Source organism: Rhipicephalus sanguineus, chromosome 6 (genome assembly GCF_013339695.2).
Source record: "Rhipicephalus sanguineus isolate Rsan-2018 chromosome 6, BIME_Rsan_1.4, whole genome shotgun sequence".
NCBI classification, from domain to species: domain Eukaryota; kingdom Metazoa; phylum Arthropoda; class Arachnida; order Ixodida; family Ixodidae; genus Rhipicephalus; species Rhipicephalus sanguineus.
The window spans coordinates 35,692,976-35,714,327 of NC_051181.1; the positions used below are offsets into that span (position 1 = coordinate 35,692,976).

At 49.8% G+C, this 21,352-nt stretch overlaps 1 protein-coding gene and 8 non-coding genes across 9 annotated transcripts; all 9 read left to right on the forward strand.

Annotated features, from left to right (window-relative positions):
* Window positions 1-10: 10 nt before the first annotated feature.
* Window positions 11-81, forward strand: Trnag-gcc (transfer RNA glycine (anticodon GCC)). Its single transcript has one exon. It is a non-coding gene; the product is annotated as a tRNA-Gly (tRNA).
* Window positions 82-180: 99 nt separating this feature from the next.
* Trnag-gcc (transfer RNA glycine (anticodon GCC)) lies at window positions 181-251 on the forward strand. The gene has a single exon. It is a non-coding gene; the product is annotated as a tRNA-Gly (tRNA).
* A 103-nt stretch (window positions 252-354) lies between these two features.
* On the forward strand, window positions 355-425 carry Trnag-gcc (transfer RNA glycine (anticodon GCC)). The gene has a single exon. It is a non-coding gene; the product is annotated as a tRNA-Gly (tRNA).
* A 103-nt stretch (window positions 426-528) lies between these two features.
* On the forward strand, window positions 529-599 carry Trnag-gcc (transfer RNA glycine (anticodon GCC)). The gene has a single exon. It is a non-coding gene; the product is annotated as a tRNA-Gly (tRNA).
* A 98-nt stretch (window positions 600-697) lies between these two features.
* Window positions 698-768, forward strand: Trnag-gcc (transfer RNA glycine (anticodon GCC)). The gene has a single exon. It is a non-coding gene; the product is annotated as a tRNA-Gly (tRNA).
* A 99-nt stretch (window positions 769-867) lies between these two features.
* Trnag-gcc (transfer RNA glycine (anticodon GCC)) lies at window positions 868-938 on the forward strand. The gene has a single exon. It is a non-coding gene; the product is annotated as a tRNA-Gly (tRNA).
* Window positions 939-5,901: 4,963 nt separating this feature from the next.
* Trnag-gcc (transfer RNA glycine (anticodon GCC)) lies at window positions 5,902-5,972 on the forward strand. The gene has a single exon. It is a non-coding gene; the product is annotated as a tRNA-Gly (tRNA).
* Window positions 5,973-10,975: 5,003 nt separating this feature from the next.
* On the forward strand, window positions 10,976-11,046 carry Trnag-gcc (transfer RNA glycine (anticodon GCC)). The gene has a single exon. It is a non-coding gene; the product is annotated as a tRNA-Gly (tRNA).
* Window positions 11,047-16,319: 5,273 nt separating this feature from the next.
* Window positions 16,320-17,685, forward strand: LOC119397194 (uncharacterized). The gene has a single exon (XM_037664633.2). It carries the CDS (start codon window positions 16,360-16,362, stop codon window positions 17,683-17,685), a length of 1,326 nt encoding a protein of 441 aa, XP_037520561.1. The 5' UTR covers window positions 16,320-16,359.
* The last annotated feature ends 3,667 nt before the right edge of the window (window positions 17,686-21,352 follow it).

The window sequence follows — 21,352 nt, forward strand, 5'->3', positions numbered from 1 at the left end:
GCACAAGACCGCGTCGGTGGTTCAGTGGTAGAATACTCGCCTGCCACGCGGGTGGCCCGGGTTCGATTCCTGGCCGACGCAGTTTTTTTTAACGAGGGCTCGCCGCCTCTGTGATCTATATATTCAACTGGGCGTTAGGAAAAGATCCGCGGTGCCTAAGGGAAGCACGCGCATATGACCGCGTCGGTGGTTCAGTGGTAGAATACTCGCCTGCCACGCTGGTGGCCCGGGTTCGATTCCCGGCCGACGCAGTTTTTTTTTTTTAACGAGGGCTCGCCGCCTCTGTGATCTATATATTCAACTGGGCGTTAGGAAAAGATCCGCGGTGCCTAAGGGAAGCACACGCACATGACCGCGTCGGTGGTTCAGTGGTAGAATACTCGCCTGCCACGCGGGTGGCCCGGGTTCGATTCCCGGCCGACGCAGTTTTTTCTTTTTAACGAGGGCTCGCCGCCTCTGTGATCTATATATTCAACTGGGCGTTAGGAAAAAATCCGCGGTGCCTAAGGGAAGCACACGCACATGACCGCGTCGGTGGTTCAGTGGTAGAATACTCGCCTGCCACGCGGGTGGCCCGGGTTCGATTCCTGGCCGACGCAGTTTTTTTTAACGAGGGCTCGCCGCCTCTGTGATCTATATATTCAACTGGGCGTTAGGAAAAGATCCGCGGTGCCTAAGGAAGCACACGCACATGACCGCGTCGGTGGTTCAGTGGTAGAATACTCGCCTGCCACGCGGGTGGCCCGGGTTCGATTCCTGGCCGACGCAGTTTTTTTTAACGAGGGCTCGCCGCCTCTGTGATCTATATATTCAACTGGGCGTTAGGAAAAGATCCGCGGTGCCTAAGTGAAGCACACGCATATGACTGCGTCGGTGGTTCAGTGGTAGAATACTCGCCTGCCACGCGGGTGGCCCGGGTTCGATTCCCGGCCGACGCAGTTTTTTTTTTTTTTATCGAGGGCTCGCCGCCTCTGTGATCTATATATTCAACTGGGCGTTAGGAAAAGATCCGCGGTGCCTAAGGAAGCACACGCACATGACCGCGTCGGTGGTTCAGTCATTCTGCTTCCGGCAGCCGAGCTGATCGGATCGCAGTGTCATGGGCTCCGGCGGAGCGGCGATAGCGGCCACTATGGGCCGCGGAAACAGGAATACGGATGACAAGGATTATCAGTTTATTTTGCCTCAGCTGCCAAAAGGAAAACTCATTAATAACACCGTGTTTTCACACGGAGACGTCAGGGCCAGGCCTTACAAGGTTGAAGATTTTCGGGATGCGCTGACGCCGACGGGCCTGCTGCCCGATGTGGTGAGCCTCGGCGCGTATCAGATAAACCACTTGTGGGCGGTGACCTTCAACGACGGTGCTCCCATGAAACGCCTACTTGCCCTGAAGGAGCTCCAGCTGAAGGGGAGGCGTTGCGTCGTCGTCGACCCGCAGGACCAGCAGGTGAAGCTTAGGCTGCACTGGCTGCTGCACGGGGTGAGCGACGAAGATGTGCGGGCTTCACTGGCAGCATTTGGAAAGGTGGTGGAAGTGAGCCGTGAGCGGTGGCGGGTCCCGGGCATGGCAGACAAGTGCTCAACCACAAGGACAGTGCTACTGAAGTTGAAGAGTGGTCTCATGGTTGAGGACCTTCCACACCAGATCCGCGTGGACGGGGAGCTGGCCCTGGTTGTTGTGCCAGGACGGCCGATGCAGTGCTTGCGCTGCCAAGGCACAGGGCATGTCCGTCGTGAGTGCAAGGTGCCACGTTGCTCCCGCTGTAGACGCTTCGGGCACGTCGAAGCCGACTGTGTTAGGACATATGCCTCTGCGACAGGACCAGCGAAGAGCGAGGTGGTTGCCGAGCACGTCATGGACGCGGCCGAGACGGAGGAGGCCGCTGAAGGTGCCGGCAGCACAGTGGTCCTGGCGACAGCCGGGGGGTCGGCAGCGACAGACACACACAAGTTGTCGGAGGTTCCTCAGCATTCAACCGCACCTGTCATCACCCCGTCAGCAGCTGAACCGGTACGGGTCGAGCAGGAAGCGCGGCCAGTCGAAGCGGACGAGGCAGCAGAGATCCAAGGAGAGACGTCCGGAAGCGGGGACGACATGAGTGTCACCACGGCCACACTAAAGCGTGCGCGCGACGAGACCGAGGAAATGGACAAGATGTCGACTACAACCAGCGAGGAGCCGCCTGCAAAGACTCCTCAAGGGAGGCGGTTCACGCTGAGACCCGAACCGAAAATCCCAACTGACAAGAGACCGGCGGACAAGACAAAGCAAAAGAATGCCGGCAAGCAGGATGGTCCTGGAGGCGGCTAGCCGTAGGCTAGACGTGAAAGGTAAGCGCCATGCTCCGGGCCTACTCCTCAGAGCGTAGAAGTCACAATGGCATCGTTTCCATCACTCAGCATAGCAACGCTGAACGTGAGAGGGTTGGCGGCTAGGCGTAGGCAAAGTCAGCTCCTACGGTTGGTCACCGACCAAGATATCGACGTCCTAGCCGTCCAGGAAACTAAGGTTGACGGGGAGGAGGAGACCGGGAGCATGGTGCGTCGTTTCACTGACAGATACTATGCAGTCGTGAGCCATGCGTTAGGGACGTCCGCGGGATGTGTTCTTTTTGTAAAAAAATTGCAAGGCCTTCTTGTTCAAAGTGTATATTCATGTCAGTCAGGAAGAGTTGTGTATTGTGATTTTGTGTTTTGTGAAACTGAATTCGGAGTAATTGGCATATACGCGCCGAATGGTGTAGAAGAGCGTACCCTTTTTTTTCGAATCTTTTCCAGTGGACGAAATGTGATAAGCGGGTTGTGTTGTTAGGGGATTTCAATTGTGTTTTAAGTGCACGGGATAGAGTTAACAATATGGGCATTCGCGACAAAAGCAGTGACGTGTTGTATAAGTTAATTAGCGAGAATGACCTGGACGATGTGTACGAATGTGTTGAAGCGGACCGCGAAGTGATGTACACGAGATTTCAAGGCACTAGCCATGCGCGGTTAGACCGCATGTACTTATCGCTAGACATTATACCATTGTGTCGCGGTTACACGGTTGTGCCAGTGTCTTTCTCGGATCATTGCTTGGTTGTGTGTCGCTTAGGTATGAAGAAACAGAGTAAGGCTTTTAACTGGGATTTATGGAAACTGAACGCAATGTTATTAAAAGATGAACCATTTTTAAAGCAGTGCACGAGACCATTAATGAAGTGCTTATGGAAAAAACGGAAACTGTAGCAGAGAAATCGGAGTGTTTAAAGCAAAAGGTGAAAATGAAAGCGATAGACAGATCAAGCACGCTAAAATTCGAAGCGCAAAAAAAAGAAAGAAGTCTGAAGAAAACACTGCAGCAGCTGATAGCCCTAGAAAGTCGGGAGCCTGGGACTTGTAAAGACGAGGTGCGCAGTGTCAAGGAAAAATTAGAACAGTATGACAGAGAGCGTTACCAAGGCGCCTGTGTTCGCGCTCGAGCAAGTGATCTTGCCGCGGGTGAGACGCCCACTAAAAGGGCGCTTGGTCTCGAAAAAGCGCAAGGACGCCGAAACCATATCGATAAGGTCTATTGCAACGGGACTCTCGCGAGCGACAATGAAACCATCGAACGGGCCTTTTTTGCGTATTATCAGTCACTATTTGCAGTTCGAAAAGCGAATGTACAGGGGTTTTAAAGAAGAGTTTCTTAAGCGCATGCCGCGGCTTAGTGACGACACAAAAAAGCTTTTAGAAGGCAAAATAACGGAAGGCGAAGTGGAACGCGCGATTGGTCATCTGAACCCTGGAAAGTCACCGGGACCCGATGGCCTAACCGCTGCGTGGTATAAGACGTTTAGAACAGAACTGTCCCCGGGGTTAGCTGAGCTGTTCAATGAGGCGTACGAACGGAAAACTCTGCCGCCCTCCTTTAGCAAAGCACATACGATATTAATTCCTAAAACGGACGAAGGGGAAAAACTTAAACTGGTGACATCGTATAGGCCCATATCGCTGACCAATGTCGACTACAAGATTTTTATGAAGGTTCTGGCAGCGCGACTTCAAGGGGTCATTAAAGAAATTGTTGGAGAGCACCAAACTTGTGGAATCAAAGGCAGAACTATTAGCTCAAACATTCACAAGATGCGGTGTGTGCTAGAGTGTTGTGACGAGGAGTTACTTGGCGTTGCTGTGCTCCAGATAGACCTGGAGAAAGCTTTTGATTGTGTTGCGCATGATATTTTGTTTGTCATCTTAGATCATATTAATGTTGGTTCCATCATCAAGGAGGGAGTGGCCTTGGCGTACCAGAACTGCACAACACGTTTAATTGTTAATAAGTCTTTGGGGGCCCCCATTCACGTAATGTGTTCTGTGCGTCAAGGCTGCCCCCTCAGTCCACTTTTGTTTTGTATTTACATCGAAGCGATGTGCCTAGCGATAACGGAAAACGAAAAAATACGTGGCTTCACCTTGGCGGCAGTGGAAGTTAAGCTGCTGGCATATGCAGATGACATTGCGGTGTGTTGTACGAACAAAGAAAGTGTAGAGGAAACGATAAGTGTTGTGAAACATTTTTGTAGCGTCGCAGGGAGTCGCGTAAACTGGGGGAAATCCCTTGGGCTTTGGCACGGAAGGTGGCCTTCAAAGCCGGACCATTTTGCGAATGTGCACTGGACGGAAACACCGACAAAGTACCTCGGTGTTCCCCTTGAATGTTATAACGGCAGTGAGGAGTATTGGTCGCGTCAAACAAAAGAGACGAAGGAAAAAGCAGACAGGTGGAAAGGCATGAACCTGTCTGTTTTTGCTAGGGCTACTGTGTGCAACATGTTTTTTATCACTAAACTGTGGTATGTAATGCAGGTGCTACATTGTTCAAGGATCAACGTGCAAAGGCTGCACAGAGTGTTCGCAGTGTTTATATGGGGCTCTGAATGGGAAAGGTGCAGACGGACCAATTTGTTCAGGCGCGTGAAGGACGGGGGTCTCGGTTTGGCGCACCTATTTGTGAGACAATTAGTAAATAGATTTTTGTTTTTCCGTGACGTCAGGGATCCGTTTTTGCGTACGGTATGCCAGCTCAGGTTAGGCAGCGCCTTACCAGATCTTGCTGTCACTACGGATAGCCGGCCCGTGACGTTGCGTGGCTATCTCAAGGAAGTGGTAGACAGTGTACGTTTTTTATCTGTTCGTTTTTCTTTGGATTATCTAGCAAGTGTTAGAAGAAAAGAATTGTATAAAGATGTATGTGATATGGTTTTGCCAGTACCATTGTACAGGGCCATATACAGTGGAAGACCGGGACAAAATGTACTGAAGCGGGTGAGGAACATACAGGTACCTACAGGGCTGAAAACATTTTTCTTTAAGTTACACACAGGAACACTATCAGTAAAGACTTTCACAGAGGAACGGGGCTTTTTTACACCATGGGGGTCACACTGCTTGATATGTAAGAAACCAGAAACAATAGACCATGTTTTCTTGCATTGTTGGGAAGGGGTACATTTTTGGGACATTTTGCAGAGGACAATAAAGAAGGATTTTCCACTGGATCCCCACGGGATAAGGTATCTCGCAGTAAAGAATGATGAGGGGGTCCCATTTGATGTAGTGATGTTGACCGGTCTCCACTGCATATGGCGTGCGCGAATGGCCGGATACCACTTCGACCCGGATGCAAAACCAGCAGTAATTTATTTCAGGCAAAGCATGTCTGCATTCATTGAGTGTAGTAAAATACAGGATATCGAGCCAGAATGGTTGTCAAGGTTTGAACCTCTGGCAACCCTTAAGTATTTTTAAGAGGACAACATCAGTCCAAATGGGACTGATGGCAATGCTTGTTCCTTTTCCTTTGTATTGTATTATGTGAGTGTGATATGACTGCCCTGTACAATGTCCAAGCCAGGCAATATAAAAAAAAAAAAAGCGTCGGTGGTTCAGTGGTAGAATACTCGCCTGCCACGCGGGTGGCCCGGGTTCGATTCCCGGCCGACGCAGTTTTTTTTTTTTTTTATCGAGGGCTCGCCGCCTCTGTGATCTATATTGTAGCGGGGTTGCAGCTAGGACTGTGGGGAGGTGTGCGAAGAAGAGGCAGACGACGTGTCGGTGTTCTGAGAATACACAACCACCATCTTGACTGCTCGACAATTCCATATTGTAAATAAGTTAAATATATTCGTAACATTTTGGTGGAGGTGCTGGGTACTACGCAAGACGGAACTCCGCAGCGGACGTGTCCTTGACAGCCTCAATATGTCAACAGAAAGCAACTCTGCTGCTGCCGCTTCGACCGCGACTCCGGTACAACCGGTACAGCCGGTACAGCCGGTCGTATTGACTCAACCGCGCGATCCCGGTAACTTCTGCGGCACCGACCACGTTGACGTCGATGACTGGATTGCGAAGTACGAGCGGTTTGCAGCGGTCTACAGGTGGGATCCTACAATGATGCTCGCCAATGTTGACTTCTATCTCTGCGGAACAGCAGGCGCGTGGTTTCAAGCTCATGAAGCTGACTTAACAAGTTGGGATGCCTGTAAACAGAAGCTTCGCGACCTATTTGGTAGAGCCGTCGGACGCCAGCGGGCCGCTTCTAAAGAACTCTCCTGTCGGGCACAAACTTCCACAGAATCATACGTCTCTTACATCCTTGACGTCCTGGCCCTTTGCCGTCGTGTCGACACCAACATGTCAGAGAGTGACAAAGTAAGCCATTTGCTCAAGGGAATTGCGGATGACGCTTTTAATTTACTTGTGTCTAAAGACTGCTCAACCGTGGACGACATCATCAAAGAGTGCCGCCGGTTCGAAGAGCTGAAGAGTCGCCGCATTGCCCAGCATTTCATGCGACTTCCGAACACGGCCGCTACATCATCCTGCGAGGACCTTCAGCCGCCATGCGGTCAACCGCCTACCAACGAGAGCGTAGTTCGCATCGTGCGCCGAGAAATCAAGGCGGCGTCGCCACCATCTTTCCTGACGCGGCCATCTGATGATCCTCGACCAACGATCTCGTTGATCCAGCAGGTTGTGAGGGAGGAGCTTGCAAATGTCGGACTGCAGCCGGTATGTTCGTTGACGGAACCTCGTGTCAGTTCTATAACGCCTCCTCGTGCACCGGAAATGTTGCGCCGCTATCGTGACCCTGCCCAGTGGAGAACGCAGGACGACAAGCCGATCTGCTTTCGTTGCCACGGTGTAGGACATATTTCTCGCTACTGTCGTTCTCGCACCTTTCAATCTCGCTCGTTTGCTGGCTATCGACGTGACGACAACCACCGGCCCCTGCAGTTTCCCGCTCGTGACGGTGGACCATACGATGAGGCTCCTACGACATCGGTCCGACGCTCCAGCCGTTCGCCGTCCCCACACGATCGTCGCTCCCGGTCACCTCAGCCCCGTCGCCATTCGTCGCCTCGCCCTACTGGACGCCCATACTCGGAAAACTGAGCAATGCAGCTCCCGGAGGTGATGCTGCATTCGACCCCCGACCTGAAAACCCTCTGCTGACCCTCACTACGGACCAGAACCTGCTTGCTGTGGAAGTGGATGGCCTGCCCGTTACTGCCCTCATTGATACCGGCGCACATATTTCTATTATGAGCTCTGATCTCCGTGCACGATTAAATAAGGTCCTTACGCCGCCCGAGTCCCTATTTGTACGTGTCGCTAGTGGGGGAACTCCGGCTGTACTCGGAATGTGCACGGCACGTGTGAGGTTCTCTGACCGCCAGACGTCCGTTCTGTTTCATGTTCTCGCTCATTGTCCTCATGATGTCATCCTCGGACTCGATTTCTTGTCTGACCACCCTGCTGTCATTGACTGCTCGGCCGGTGTTGTACAACTTGACTTGCCTGCGTCCGCCGACGTGTCGGAGGTGGTTCAGACGAAACTTTCGTGTGCTGAGGCTGTTCGTCTGCCACCACAAGCCCTAACTTGCGTCGCTGTTGAACCATATCCCAGTGTACCGGATGGGGATTACGTGGTCTCTCCCTCTCCCAGTGTTCTACTGGCGCGCAACGTCTCCTCTCCGTACACAGTTGTAACTATTACAGCGAACAAGACGTGCCTTCCTCTTCTGAACTTCGGATTGAGCCCTCAAGTCCTACCACAAGGCATTGCTCTCGCTACTCTGTCACCGTCGTACGAGTGCCAGATCTCATCGGTGTCACCCGAACTGCCCGCTGTCGTCTCTCCAAACCCGCATAGAGTCGACGCAGTCACCTCTTCTACACTGCACGAGAACATAACCAAGATGATTGCCTTAGACCTTTTGCCCTCTCAAGTTAAAGACCTCAGTGATCTCCTTATGACCTACTCTGACATATTTGACTTTGACGGTAGGCCCTTAGGTCAAACCTCGCAAGTCAAGCACCGCATAGATACCGGTGATGCAGCTCCAATTCACAGGCGTCCTTACCGAGTTTCACCATCAGAGCGCCAAGTTATTCAATAGGAGGTCGACAAGATGCTCACAAAAGGCATTATTGAGCCTTCTTCGAGTCCGTGGGCTTCCCCTGTAGTCTTAGTTAAAAAGAAAGACAACACCTGGCGTTTCTGCGTGGATTATCGGCATTTAAACAAGATCACCAAAAAGGATGTCTACCCGCTTCCTCGTATCGATGACGCCTTGGACTGCCTTCATGGTGCTACCTATTTTTCTTCGATAGACCTACGCTCTGGTTACTGGCAAATCGCCGTAGACGACCTCGACCGTGAGAAGACCGCCTTTGTAACGCCTGACGGTCTTTACCAATTCAGAGTCATGCCGTTCGGTTTCTGCAATGCGCCGGCCACGTTCGAGCGGATGATGGACACGCTTTTGCGCAGCTTTAAATGGTCTATCTGCCTTTGTTACCTGGACGACGTCATTGTATTTGCTCCCACCTTTGAGTCTCACCTCGACCGACTTTCGTCTATTCTTTCCGTGTTTCGTGCGGCTGGGCTACAACTTAATTCATCGAAGTGCCACTTTGGCCATCGCCAAGTTGCTATTCTAGGGCATCTCGTCGACTCATCTGGCATCCGACCCGATCCCGACAAAGTTCGCGCTGTCCTCGATTTTCCCGTACCAACTTGTGCCAAAGACGTTCGAAGTTTTGTGGGCCTATGCTCATATTTCCGACGATTCGTCAGAAACTTCGCAGATATTGCGCGCCCCCTCACTGACCTTCTCAAGAAGGATGTGCCATTTTGGTGGGGTCCTGACCAAGCCAGTGCTTTTTCCCGCCTCATTACGCTGCTCACCACACCGCCGATCCTCGCCCACTTCGACGCGTCCGCTCCAACCGAGGTCCGCACCGACGCTAGTGGTTACGGCATTGGCGCTGTGTTAGCCCAGCGTCAATCCGGTCATGATAGAGTTCTTGCGTATGCCAGCCGGCTCCTTTCTCCTGCCGAACGCAATTACTCTATTACTGAGCGTGAGTGCCTGGCGCTTGTATGGGCAGTTGGTAAATTCCGCCCCTATTTATATGGTCGCCCTTTCACCGTTACCACAGACCACCACGCTCTATGCTGGCTTTCAGCACTCAAAGATCCAACAGGGCGCCTAGCTCGTTGGGCTCTGCGCCTCCAGGAATTCACGTACACAGTGGTCTACAAGTCCGGCCGTCTACACCAAGACGCCGACTGCCTTTCTCGGTACCCCGTCGACGATCCAGACCTCGTAACGGATGACACGTCCATCTGTATTTCCTCGCTCTCCGCTTTCGGCAACATCGGTGACGAGCAACAGCGTGACGCGTCCCTACGAGATCTAATCAGCCGCCTGAATACTGACTCGACGGACAGTTCGCTTCGCATGTTCGTCATCATCGACGGCATTTTATACCGCCGGAACATGCGCCCAGTCGGACAAGAACTACTAGTTGTAGTACCCACTCATCTCCGCTCGACCGTACTTCAGCAACTACATGATGTACCCACGGCCGGCCATCTTGGTGTTGCCAGAACGTACGACCGTGTCCGCCGACGCTTTTTCTGGCCCGGCCTCTACCGTTCCGTACATCGTTATGTCGCTACTTGCGAGTCGTGCCAACGCCGGAAAAAGCCAGCTGTGCACCCTGCCGGGCTCCTTCAACCTATCGACGTACCTGCTGAGCCTTTTTTTCGTGTCGGCCTCGACCTTTTGGGACCTTACCCACTTTCTAACAACGGTAACAGATGGGTCGCCGTCGCTATGGATTATTCGACCCGTTTTGCCATTACGAGACCTCTCCCGAGCAGCTGCGCTACAGACGTCGCCGAGTTTTTGATCCAAGACGTCATCTTACATCACGGCGCTCCTCGTCAACTCATCACGGACCGAGGTCGTTACTTTTTATCCAAGGTAATCGAGGACCTACTTCGCTCTTGTGCAACCAAGCACAAGCTTACGACGGCCTATCATCCCCAAACGAACGGACTCACAGAACGTTTGAATCGCACGATCACTGACATGCTCGCCATGTATGTCTCGACTGATCATCGCGACTGGGACATTGCGCTACCCTTTGTCACTTTTGCTTACAACAGCTCGCGCCACGACACTGCTGGATATTCTCCCTTTTACCTTTTGTATGGACGAGAACCGACCTTGCCGTTCGACACGCTCGTACCCACCCCTGCCCACCTGTCCACCGAATATGCTCGCCACGCTATTAGCACAGCCGAAAAGGCCCGTCAGATCGCCCATCGACGCCTTTCGGAATCGCAACTCCGCCAGAAACATACATACGACAGCTGCCACCGGAACGTTCGTTTCAATCCGGGTGACCTCGTTCTCCTGTGGTCTCCGTCTCGGCATGTTGGCCTGGCCGAAAAACTTCTGCCCAAGTACTCCGGCCCTTACCGTGTGCTACGCCAGGTGACTGAGGTCACCTATGACATCGCCCCTCTGGACCACACGGCGCCCTCTACGTCTTCGAACGTCGTCCACGTCGCTTATTCGTAACAATATATTCAACTGGGCGTTAGGAAAAAATCCGCGCTGCCTAAGGGAAGCACACGCACATGACCGCGTCGGTGGTTCAGTGGTAGAATACTCGCCTGCCACGCGGGTGGCCCGGGTTCGATTCCTGGCCGACGCAGTTTTTTTTTAACGAGGGCTCGCCGCCTCTGTGATCTATATATTCAACTGGGCGTTAGGAAAAGATCCGCGGTGCCTAAGGAAGCACACGCACATGACCGCGTCGGTGGTTCAGTGGAGATTCCACTTCCGGCCACCGTAGTGAACGGACGTGGGTGACATGTGCTCCGCTATCAACGGAGCGGCTTCAGCGGCCCAACAGGGCCGCGGTACCAGGACAACTGTCAACGATTCCACGGATTATCAGGTGCTTTTGCCACAGCTACCCACTGGGCGAGTTGTTTTGAACACTTTGTTTTTACATGCCGACGTGAGTGCAAGGCCGTATCGTGTGGAACACTTCAGGGACATGCTGGCGAGTTTGAAGTTGCTTTCTGACGTGGTTGCGCTAGGGGCGTATCAGATGAGCCACGTATGGGCGGTGACATTCAAGAGTGCCGATGCTGTGAAAGAAATGTTGCAAGCAAAAGAAGTCAAGGTGAAGGAGCACCGCTGCCTGGTCATTGATCCTGGAAACCAAGCTATACGCATAAAAGTGCATTGGTTGCTTCACAACCTACTAGACGAGGATGTGTGCGAGGCCTTGGCACCCTACGGCACTGTTAAGGAGATTACGCGGGAGCGGTGGCGTGTTCATGGCCTACAAGACAAGGGCTCTTCGACACGGCTTGTTAGCCTTGTGCTGAAGAAAGGCCTAACCGTGGACGACGTGCCGCACTTGCTACGCGTCGCCGGCGAGCAGGCATTAGTTGTCGCTCCAGGCAGAGCTGCGCTCTGTCTTCGGTGCAGGAATACTGGGCATATACGCCGTGAATGTCGCGTTCCACGCTGCGCACTCTGCCGACGTTATGGACACGACGAGTCGCAATGCGTTAGGACGTATGCGAACGTGACAGGCCCTGCAGCAAAGGAGGAAGTGGCGGAACACCTTATGGACGAAGCCGACGTCGAAGAAGTGTGTCCTGGTGGCACGCCGAAGGCGAAATCACAGGTCACGCCCCCTGTGCAAACGCCCCGTGAGGAACCTGTCGCGAGGAAAGCGACAGAGACCAGTGAACCAGGAAAAGAAAGCAAAGGGGACGATAGACAAGGCCAAGCAAAGGAAGACAGCGACTCGCAAAAGGCATCGAACGCCGTGGCGCTGGTCAGCGAAGGACCCCACACTGATGAAATGGACGTAGCTTCCTCATGCGGGAATGTAACAAAACGGACTTATGACCAAGCAGCTGGTGAAGACCAAAAAGGGGACCCTACAAGCGAGGAACCACCACCAAAGGCGGCGATCACGCGACGGCCGATCTTCCGACCGAAGCCGAACATTCCGCCGGATAGAAAACCGGCGGGCTTGGAGCTCAAGTAAGACGTTAGCCCAGGCCTTTCATGGCACATGGGCGATGAACCGCGCACTATGGATAAGAAGACGAGCAGGCTGTTGTGCTGCGTATCTAAGGTACGCATCCAATTCACAAGTGTAAAACGCAGTTCTGTATGGTTGGCTTATTGTACGCGGAATTTGAATCTTTGGGTTGCTTTTGCGCGCGAGGGGTTTGTTGAACCGTGCGATTAGTCTGTTTCAAATCATTATGGTAGTGGATTTGGTTAGAGGACTGCGTGTTGCCACCGTTAACGTTCGCGGTCTTGCCGCAAGACGAAAGCAGTGCCAAGTTAATCGCCTGTGTGCTGATAAGGAACTGGATCTTGTAGCAATACAAGAAACAAAGGTTGAAAGCGAAGAACAGACTGATCGCATGGTGGCCCCATTTAGAACATACTACAACGTGTGCGTATGCCCAGCCGTGGGAACGTCTGGCGGCTGTCTTATATTGGTGCGGAAAAGTTTGAATGTCACAGAACAGTCACTCAAGGTTAATGAAACCGGTCGGCTCATCGTGTATGATTTTTCTTTTAGCGGTTATCTGTGGAGAGTGATTTGTGTGTATATGTCGAATGATATGCAGGAACGATGTGCTTTTTTCGCAGGGCTTGAACAGTATCTAATTTGTGATAGATACGTCATATTATTGGGAGATTTTAACTGCGTCTGTTATACTGAGGACCGTGCTAAGCGAGCCGTAGTGCGTGATAAAAGCGCTCTTTTGCTGAACACCCTGGTTCAGGAACATAACATGGAAGATGTAGGCCGCCTTTTAATGGGCGCATCAAAACCGGCATACACGCATTTTCAAAGAGACAGTCACGCGAGACTAGATAGAGTGTATGTTTCGCTTGACCTAGTATCAATATGCAATAACTACGGTGTGCAGCCAGTCTCATTCAGTGATCACAGTGTGGTGTACCTTGAAATTGGCTCCCTAACAAAAAAGCGTAAATTCAACTGGTACCTCTGGAAATTCAATAGCCAACTTCTTGAAGATGAGGTATTCGTTAAGAGAGTACAAGATGAAATCGAAAAAATGCTAGATAGCGAGCCAGCCAACTATGCGGAAGCGTGGGAGGACCTAAAGATAAAGGTTAAGATGATCGCGATGGAAAGGGCAAGCGTTAGAAGCCGCAATAAAAAAATGAAGGAAAAGGAGCTACAACGACAACTTGAAATGTTGCTTGAAATGGAGAGTACCGAACCAGGAATGTTCATAGGGGATATTAGCAAGGTAAAGAAAGAACTGGAAGCTATCGACAATGAAAAATATAAGGCAGCTGTGGTTCGTGCCCGAGCCGAAAGGTTATGGGTCGATGAGAGGCCAAATAAACGCGCTTTAGCTGACGAAAAGCGATACGCTATTAAGAATGAAATTCAACAAATAAGGTACGGTGGACAGATAACTTCAGATTGTAAAATGATAAAACGCGCGTTTCAAGAATATTACCACGAAATATTAGGTGACAAAAGAACAGTGGATATGGGATTTCAAACAAATTTTTTGAAGGCCATGCCACAACTAGATAAAGAGGAAACAGAGCGGCTAGAACAGAAGATAAGTAGGCGAGAAATTGAACTCGCGATAGAAGATATGGCGGTAGGAAAAGCACCGGGACCAGATGGCTTGGGAGCTGAATTCTATAAGGCATTCGCGCCTGGAGTGTCCGAGATATTATATCATGTATTTGAGGAGGCATACAACAAAAAGCAGCTGCCGCCGTCTTTTCGATCTGCCCACATGGTTTTAATTCCAAAAACAGAGGATCGAGAGAAGTTACTGTCAGTAAGCTCATATAGGCCAATAAGTCTCACCAATTTTGATTACAAAGCGTTAATGAAGATTCTTGGGAAGAGACTACAAACGGTGATCAAAGACTTGGTTGGGCCACATCAAACGTGTGGCATTAAAGGGCGTACCATCTGTACAAACAGTCATGTAGCACGTAGTGTCTTTGAATGCTGCGACGCTTTCGATAGCCGAGTCGCCATGTTGCAATTAGATTTAGCGAAGGCCTTCGATAAAGTGTCACACGAAGTACTGTTTTTAATACTTAATCATGTTAACGTTGGTGATGTTATTAAGCAAGGTGTCAAAATGGCATATCAGGACTGTACGATACAGGTAATAATTAATAAAACCCTGAGTGAAAGAATCCCTGTCCAATCAAGTGTCCGGCAAGGGTGCCCACTAAGCCCTCTACTCTTTGCATTATACCTTGAGCCCTTTTGCTTGGCTGTGATCAATAACGAAAATATTAGAGGGTTCAGACTGCAAATGACCGAAGTGAAGGTATTAGCCTACGCGGACGACATAGCTGTATTCTGTGATGATCGAGAAAGCGCCCAGGAAGAGGTTCGAGTCGCAAAAGCATACTGCAAGCAGTCAGGATCAGAGATAAACTGGGACAAAAGCATCGGTATATGGCACGGCAACTGGGACGTAACGCCAGAACACTTCTCTTCGGCACGGTGGACGACGACACCTGTGAAGTATCTGGGAGTGCCGCTGCAGCACTATAAAGATAGCACAGATTATTGGCTAGAAGAAACTGATAAAATGAGGGAAAAAACGGGTGGCTGGATCGGCCGAGGCTTGTCAATATTCGGCCGCGCGAGTGCTTGTAATTTGTTTTTAGTTGCCAGAGTATGGTATGTTTTGCAAATTATTTTCATGACGAGGGTGTGTGTGCAAAAGATACATAGGGTTTTTGCTGTATTTATATGGGGGTCAAGTTTTGAACGTTTGAGTCGTACTAATTTGTTTCGATCAGTTCGCAGTGGTGGACTGGGGCTGGCTCACCTCTATATCAGGCAGCTTGTGTCACGTTTTCTTCTTTTACGAGATCAAAGGGATGATTTCTTACGCACAGTCATACAGGTACGGCTGGCAAGGGCTCTGCCAGAATTCATCATTACGTGCTGTGATTACGGTGGGAAGAGTGTGACGGGATTCATGCGTGAAGTGGTTATGTCGTTTCGTGTATTACACGCAAGGTTTTCTTTGGACTATTTGTCTACAATTACCAGGAAAAAATTGTATAAAGACTTACTTGATGTAATGTTACCAGTACCAGTATACAGAGTTGTTAACATAGGAGGTCCAGGAAATGACGTGTTGAAGCGTGTTAAAAGGATGCCCGTTCCATCTACAGTTAAATCGTTCTTCTTTAAATTACATACCAATACCCTACCAGTTAAAACATGGTTAGACCAGAAAGGTATTGATGTACCATGGACTGTTGACTGCTTGCTGTGTAAAAAGCCGGAGACGATTGACCACGCTTTCATAGATTGCTGGGATGCAGTCTTCCACTGGGACATACTACAACGGACTCTTAAAAAAGATCTACCAATTACACCCATAGGCATACGGTTTCTGCCCACGGATACATATGATGGAACACCCTACGACATGTTCATGCTCCTGAGCCTCCATAGTCTATGGAAAACAAGAATGGCAGTACGCCATGTCGATGTCAAGGTTTCCACGGTACGGGAAAATTTCATTGCAAGTATTGCACATGTTCGAGAAGTATATCGAGCACAAGACGAGCCCCCCGAGTGGGTGGCTATCCTAGATGACCTTGTAAACTTCAAACAATTTTAAGGTGACAATGTCATTTTAGTGTGACTACAATGTGTTGTATATGCATGTGTTTTATTGGTGTGTTGTCGAAGTAGGCAATAAAGAAAAAAAAAAAAGCGTCGGTGGTTCAGTGGTAGAATACTCGCCTGCCTCGCGGTTGGCCCTGGTTCGATTCCCGGCCGACGCGGTTTTTTTTTTTTAACGAGGGCTCGCCGCCTCTGTGATCTATATATTCAACTGGGCGTTAGGAAAAGATCCGCGGTGCCTAAGGGAAGCACACGCACATGACCGCGTCGGTGGTTCAGTGATTCCACTTCCGGTCACCGTAGTGTACGGACGTGGGCGGAATGAGCTCCGACGATATCGGAGCGGCATCAGCGGCTCAGCAGGGCCGTGGTACCAGGAACATGGACGAATCGTCACAGGAATATCAGATTATTTTGCCCCGACTGCCATCAGGTGATGCAACGCTGCATACTGTTTTTTTGCACGCCGATATCAGGGCGCGGCCGTACCGCGTCGAGGATTTCAGTGACGCACTTATTCGTTTGGCTTTGCTCCCCGAGGTGGCTACCTTGGGGGCGTACCAAATGAATCATGTTTGGGCCATCACATTCAAGAGCGCTGAGGGCAAGAAGAAAATGCTTGCTGCTGGCGACATAGCGGTGAAGAACCAGCGCTGTATCGCTATAGACCCAAGCCACCAGGATACGAGACTGAAGATTCATTGGCTACTGTATAACGTTCCTGATGACGACGTGCGAGCAGTGTTGGCACCTTATGGCAAGGTTCATGAAATAGTGCGAGAACGCTGGCGCGTGTATGGCTGCACGGACAAAGGTTCATCGACGCGTGCGGTGAGCCTCAAACTCAAACCGGGCCTCACGGTAGACGACCTCCCACATCAGTTACGGATTGCAGGAGACCTCACGCTCGTTGTCGTAGCGGGAAGAGCACCGCTATGCCTGCGTTGCCAAGGCACAGGCCATATTAGGAGGGAGTGCCGGGCCCCGCGTTGCGCAGTGTGTCGGCGTTTTGGGCATGACCAGAGCGGGTGTTCGAGGACATACGCAAGTGTAGCCGGGCCCGTGGGGAGCGAAGAACTATCTGAGCACCACATGGACGAGGTCGAGGCAGAAGAGCTCACTGGAGGACGACGGGAGGAATCAACACCCAGGTTAACGCCCCTTTTTTCACGCCCCCTGAGTGCTGCTTCAACTGGTGGCAAAGACAAAGGACCTGCGAATGAAGGCCAACTTACGAAGAGTACTCAAGGTGCAACGACGCCTAAAACGAAGGAAGAAATGCAAGAAAACATGGACACGTCTAGCACTAACAAGAGGACAAGGGAGGAGGCGGAAGGGAAGAAGGTGAATGTGATGAAAGCTTCCGAGGAACCGCCGGCTAAGGCGAATATTGTGCGCCGAAAACCGGCACCTAACGTCCTAAGTGAACGTCGTATAGCCGAGACCGAGCCGCCGACCCAACTCCAACAGCAGCAAGAACAGGCTCAGCAACAGCAGACAGTTGATCAAGTGCAGACACAACAACAGCAACCACTGCCGAAGCAGCAGACTCTTCAGCAGCGACAGACAAGTCATCATCAGCAACAGTTGTTGCAACAACAGCAGATGCCTTCAACGGGGTCGCCTTCAAATCAACAGCCCCCGTAAGGGGGGGTTTGGACCAATAGATACATGTTATTGACCCGGCATCGGACCTCAACAAATGGAGCACATTAATGACGTGTGCCTTAAGTGCTGCGGGAATGATACGCGGCGCTTTACTTTGACGACCAAAAGAACGGGGGACTGTGAGACTACATGGAACCGTGGACCTGATGGTGATGAGAGAGTATCAGAGGTGAGGATCATGCGGCCGGGATGGCCAGTTATAACCTAATGGCTATGAACGTCGAGAAACAATTAAGAGTTGCTACTCTCAACGTTAGGGGCCTTGCTGCTAGACGACGGCAGTATCAATTAAGTCGATTGATGCTTGAGCATGATCTCGATGTTGTTGCCATTCAGGAAACGAAAGTAGAAAGTAGAGATCAGACCGACCGCATGGTCTCTCCATTTAGGGCCCGGTACAATGTATGTGTGTCTCATGCTGTTGGAATGTCTGCTGGTTGTACACTACTACTTAGAAATTCTCTTGGTATAGTAGAAGAGACTGTAATTGTGTCTAGTACTGGGAGATTTATAGTACGTGATTTTACATATAAGAAAAACTGGCGTGTTGTCTGTGTGTACGCGCCCAAGAAAGAGGGAGAACGTAGAGTTTTTTTTTAGAGTCTGAAGTCTTTTGTTAGATGCGACAGGACTGTCATTATGCTTGGAGATTTTAATTGTGTTTGTAACCCTCAAGACAGAGTAAAAAAGACTGCTGTAAAAGATCAAAGTGCTGTAAAAGATCAAAGTGCAATGCTACTCAGCACAATTGTACAAGATTGTAATCTTGAAGATGTAGGTGTCGTACTATCTGCAGGGGAGCACTATACACACTTTCAGCACGAAAGCCATGCAAGGCTTGACAGAGCCTATGTGTCAATACACTTAATCCGAATATGTTCGAATTATGAAGTAAAAAGTGTATACTTCAGTGACCATAGCTTAGTGATGTTCACTATAGGACATAAACAAAAGAGGACGAGCTTTAACTGGGACGTATGGAAATTAAATGATAAAATTTTAAAAGAACTGTTTGTAGAAGGTGTACAGGACAGCATTAATAAAATGTTAGCTGAGCCCCAAGTAAATGCAATCGAAGCCTGGGAGCGATTTAAGGAAATAACAAAGATGAGGGCCATTGAAAGATCGAGTGTGCTGTATAGAAGTGAAAAAGAAAAAGAATTGCAATGTCAGTTAGACTTTGCACTGAGTCTAGAAAGTAAAATACCTCGAAAGTACACAAAAGAAATAAGGCAGTTAAAGAATCAATTGGAGGCGATAGACATTGAAAAATACAGAGGGGCGATGATAAGAGCGCGTGCAGAAAAACTATTTCTTGGCGAAACGCCTACAAAACGTGCTCTAGGAGATGAAAAGAGGTACGCCAAGCGCAACGAAATTAAAGCGATAACAACTAGTAGGGGAATTGCACGAGAAGGTGAAGCTATTGAGCGAGCATTCGTTGAATACTTTCATGGCTTGCTTGGTCAAGAAGTGAAAGCTGATAAAGGGTTTGAGACCGAGTTTCTGCGTTTGATACCAAAGCTTTCCGATAGCGAAAGAGAACAATTGGAAATGCCGATAAATATTTCCGAGATAGAAAAGGCTATCGACGAGTTGTCTGTTGGCAAAGCACCTGGACCCGATGGATTGGGAGCAGCAATGTATAAGACATTTAGAAGCGTAATATCTGTAGCCTTACATCGTGTATACACAGAGGCTTTAATATTAAAGGAGCTTCCGTCTTCATTTCGAAAGACGCACGTAATACTAATACCGAAGACCGAAGACCCTATAAAGTTATTGTCCGTGAAGTCTTATCGACCGATCAGCTTAGCCAATGTAGATTATAAAGTGTTCATGAAGGTTCTCGCCAGTAGGTTGCAGATGGTAATAAAGTCATTAGTTGGACCACATCAAACTTGTGGAATAAAAGGACGCACAATAAACACCAATGTTCATGTAGCAAGGAATGTGTTGGAGAGTTGTGATGTGTTCGAGAGCAGAGTGGCAATGATGCAATTAGATATGGAAAAAGCCTTCGATCGTGTAAACCATGACATTTTATTTTTGATACTAGAATATGTTAATGTAGGGTCTGTAATATTAATAATAATAATATCTGGGGTTTAACGTCCCAAAACCACGATTTGATTATGAGAGACGCCGTAGTGGAGGGCTCCGGAAATTTCGACCACCTGGGGTTCTTTAACGTGCACCTAAATCTAAGTACACGGGCCTCAAACATTTTCGCCTCCATCGAAAATGCAGCCGCCGCGGCCGGGATTTGATCCCGCGACCTCCGGGTCAGCAGTCGAGCGCCATAACCACTAGACCACCGTGGCGGGGCAGGGTCTGTAATATTGGAAGGGGTAAAAATGGCTTATAGAAAGTGCTTTACGCGTATTGTGGTTAATGGGCATGTTACTGAAAGCTTTCAAGTGAGAAATGGCGTGCGGCAGGGTGATCCCATCTCAGCTTTATTATTCGCAATATACATGGAACCTTTCTGTATGAAGATTATTGGGAACGATAGAATAAGGGGGTATCAACTAATGGAAAGTGAAGTCAAAATGTTTACATATGCAGATGACATTGCTGTGTTTTGTCGGGATAAAGAAAGTGTCAGTGAAGTGATACGTGATGTGGTCTCGTTTTACAAGTTCACAGGTAGTGCAGTAAACTGGGATAAATGCCTAGGCTTGTGGCACGGATCTTGGGAAAACACCCCGCAAAACTATGCAAATATGAGACGGTCAATTGTACCAACTAAGTACCTTGGTGTCCCCCTGCAGCATTACAGAGATACAAATGATTATTGGAAGGAGATATGTGAACGCACACGTGAAAAGACTCAAAGCTGGCATGGTAGGGAACTTTCTATGTTTTCTAGAGCGACTGCATGTAGTTGGTTCATTATTTGTAAAGTATGGTATGTCCTGCAGTTCCTCTTCATGACAAGAGCAAATGTGCAAAAATTGCATAGAGTTTTAGCAGTTTTTGTTTGGGGGTCGGTATGGGAACGTACTAGCCGGACAAACTTATTTCATTCGTCCAAAAATGGTGGTCTAGGATTGGCTCATCTGTTTCTGAAGCAAATAGTGTCAAGATTTATTTTTTTACGTGACCAATGTAACCCTTTTCTGCGAACGTTTATGCAAATTGTACTGTCTAATAAGATTCCTGATTATGTGGTATCAAATGCCCCGCAGGGGCGTCTGCGGAAGCAGGCGTTTGGTGTGTAGCGACACCACGGACCCGAGCTAACGGGGGGGTTTCGACCCCCTCCCACGCCTAGCCGTGCGTGGCATTGCCGTGTCCGGGGAAAAGGGGATCCTGGGGGTTGAGCCGACGCCGGGTGATTGGACCTTTAAGGCCCCCCGGCAGAGGCAACACACCCCTTTGGCCCCGGCTTCACGTAGACGGCACCCCTGGACTGACCCACCCAGGGGAAATCGGCAGTCGCCTTTTCCTGTCTCTTTCTCTCCCCACATCTTCGTCTTTCTCTGACTTTTTAATCTTTCCTGTCTTCTCCTCTCTTCAATTTACTTCCGTTTTTCTTGGCGGCGAGGGTTAACCTTGTGTATGTGCCCTCTCTTGGGCACATTATATTTGGTTATAGTAGCTGTGTACAGCTGGCGTAGACATACTTTATAGCAATATAAGT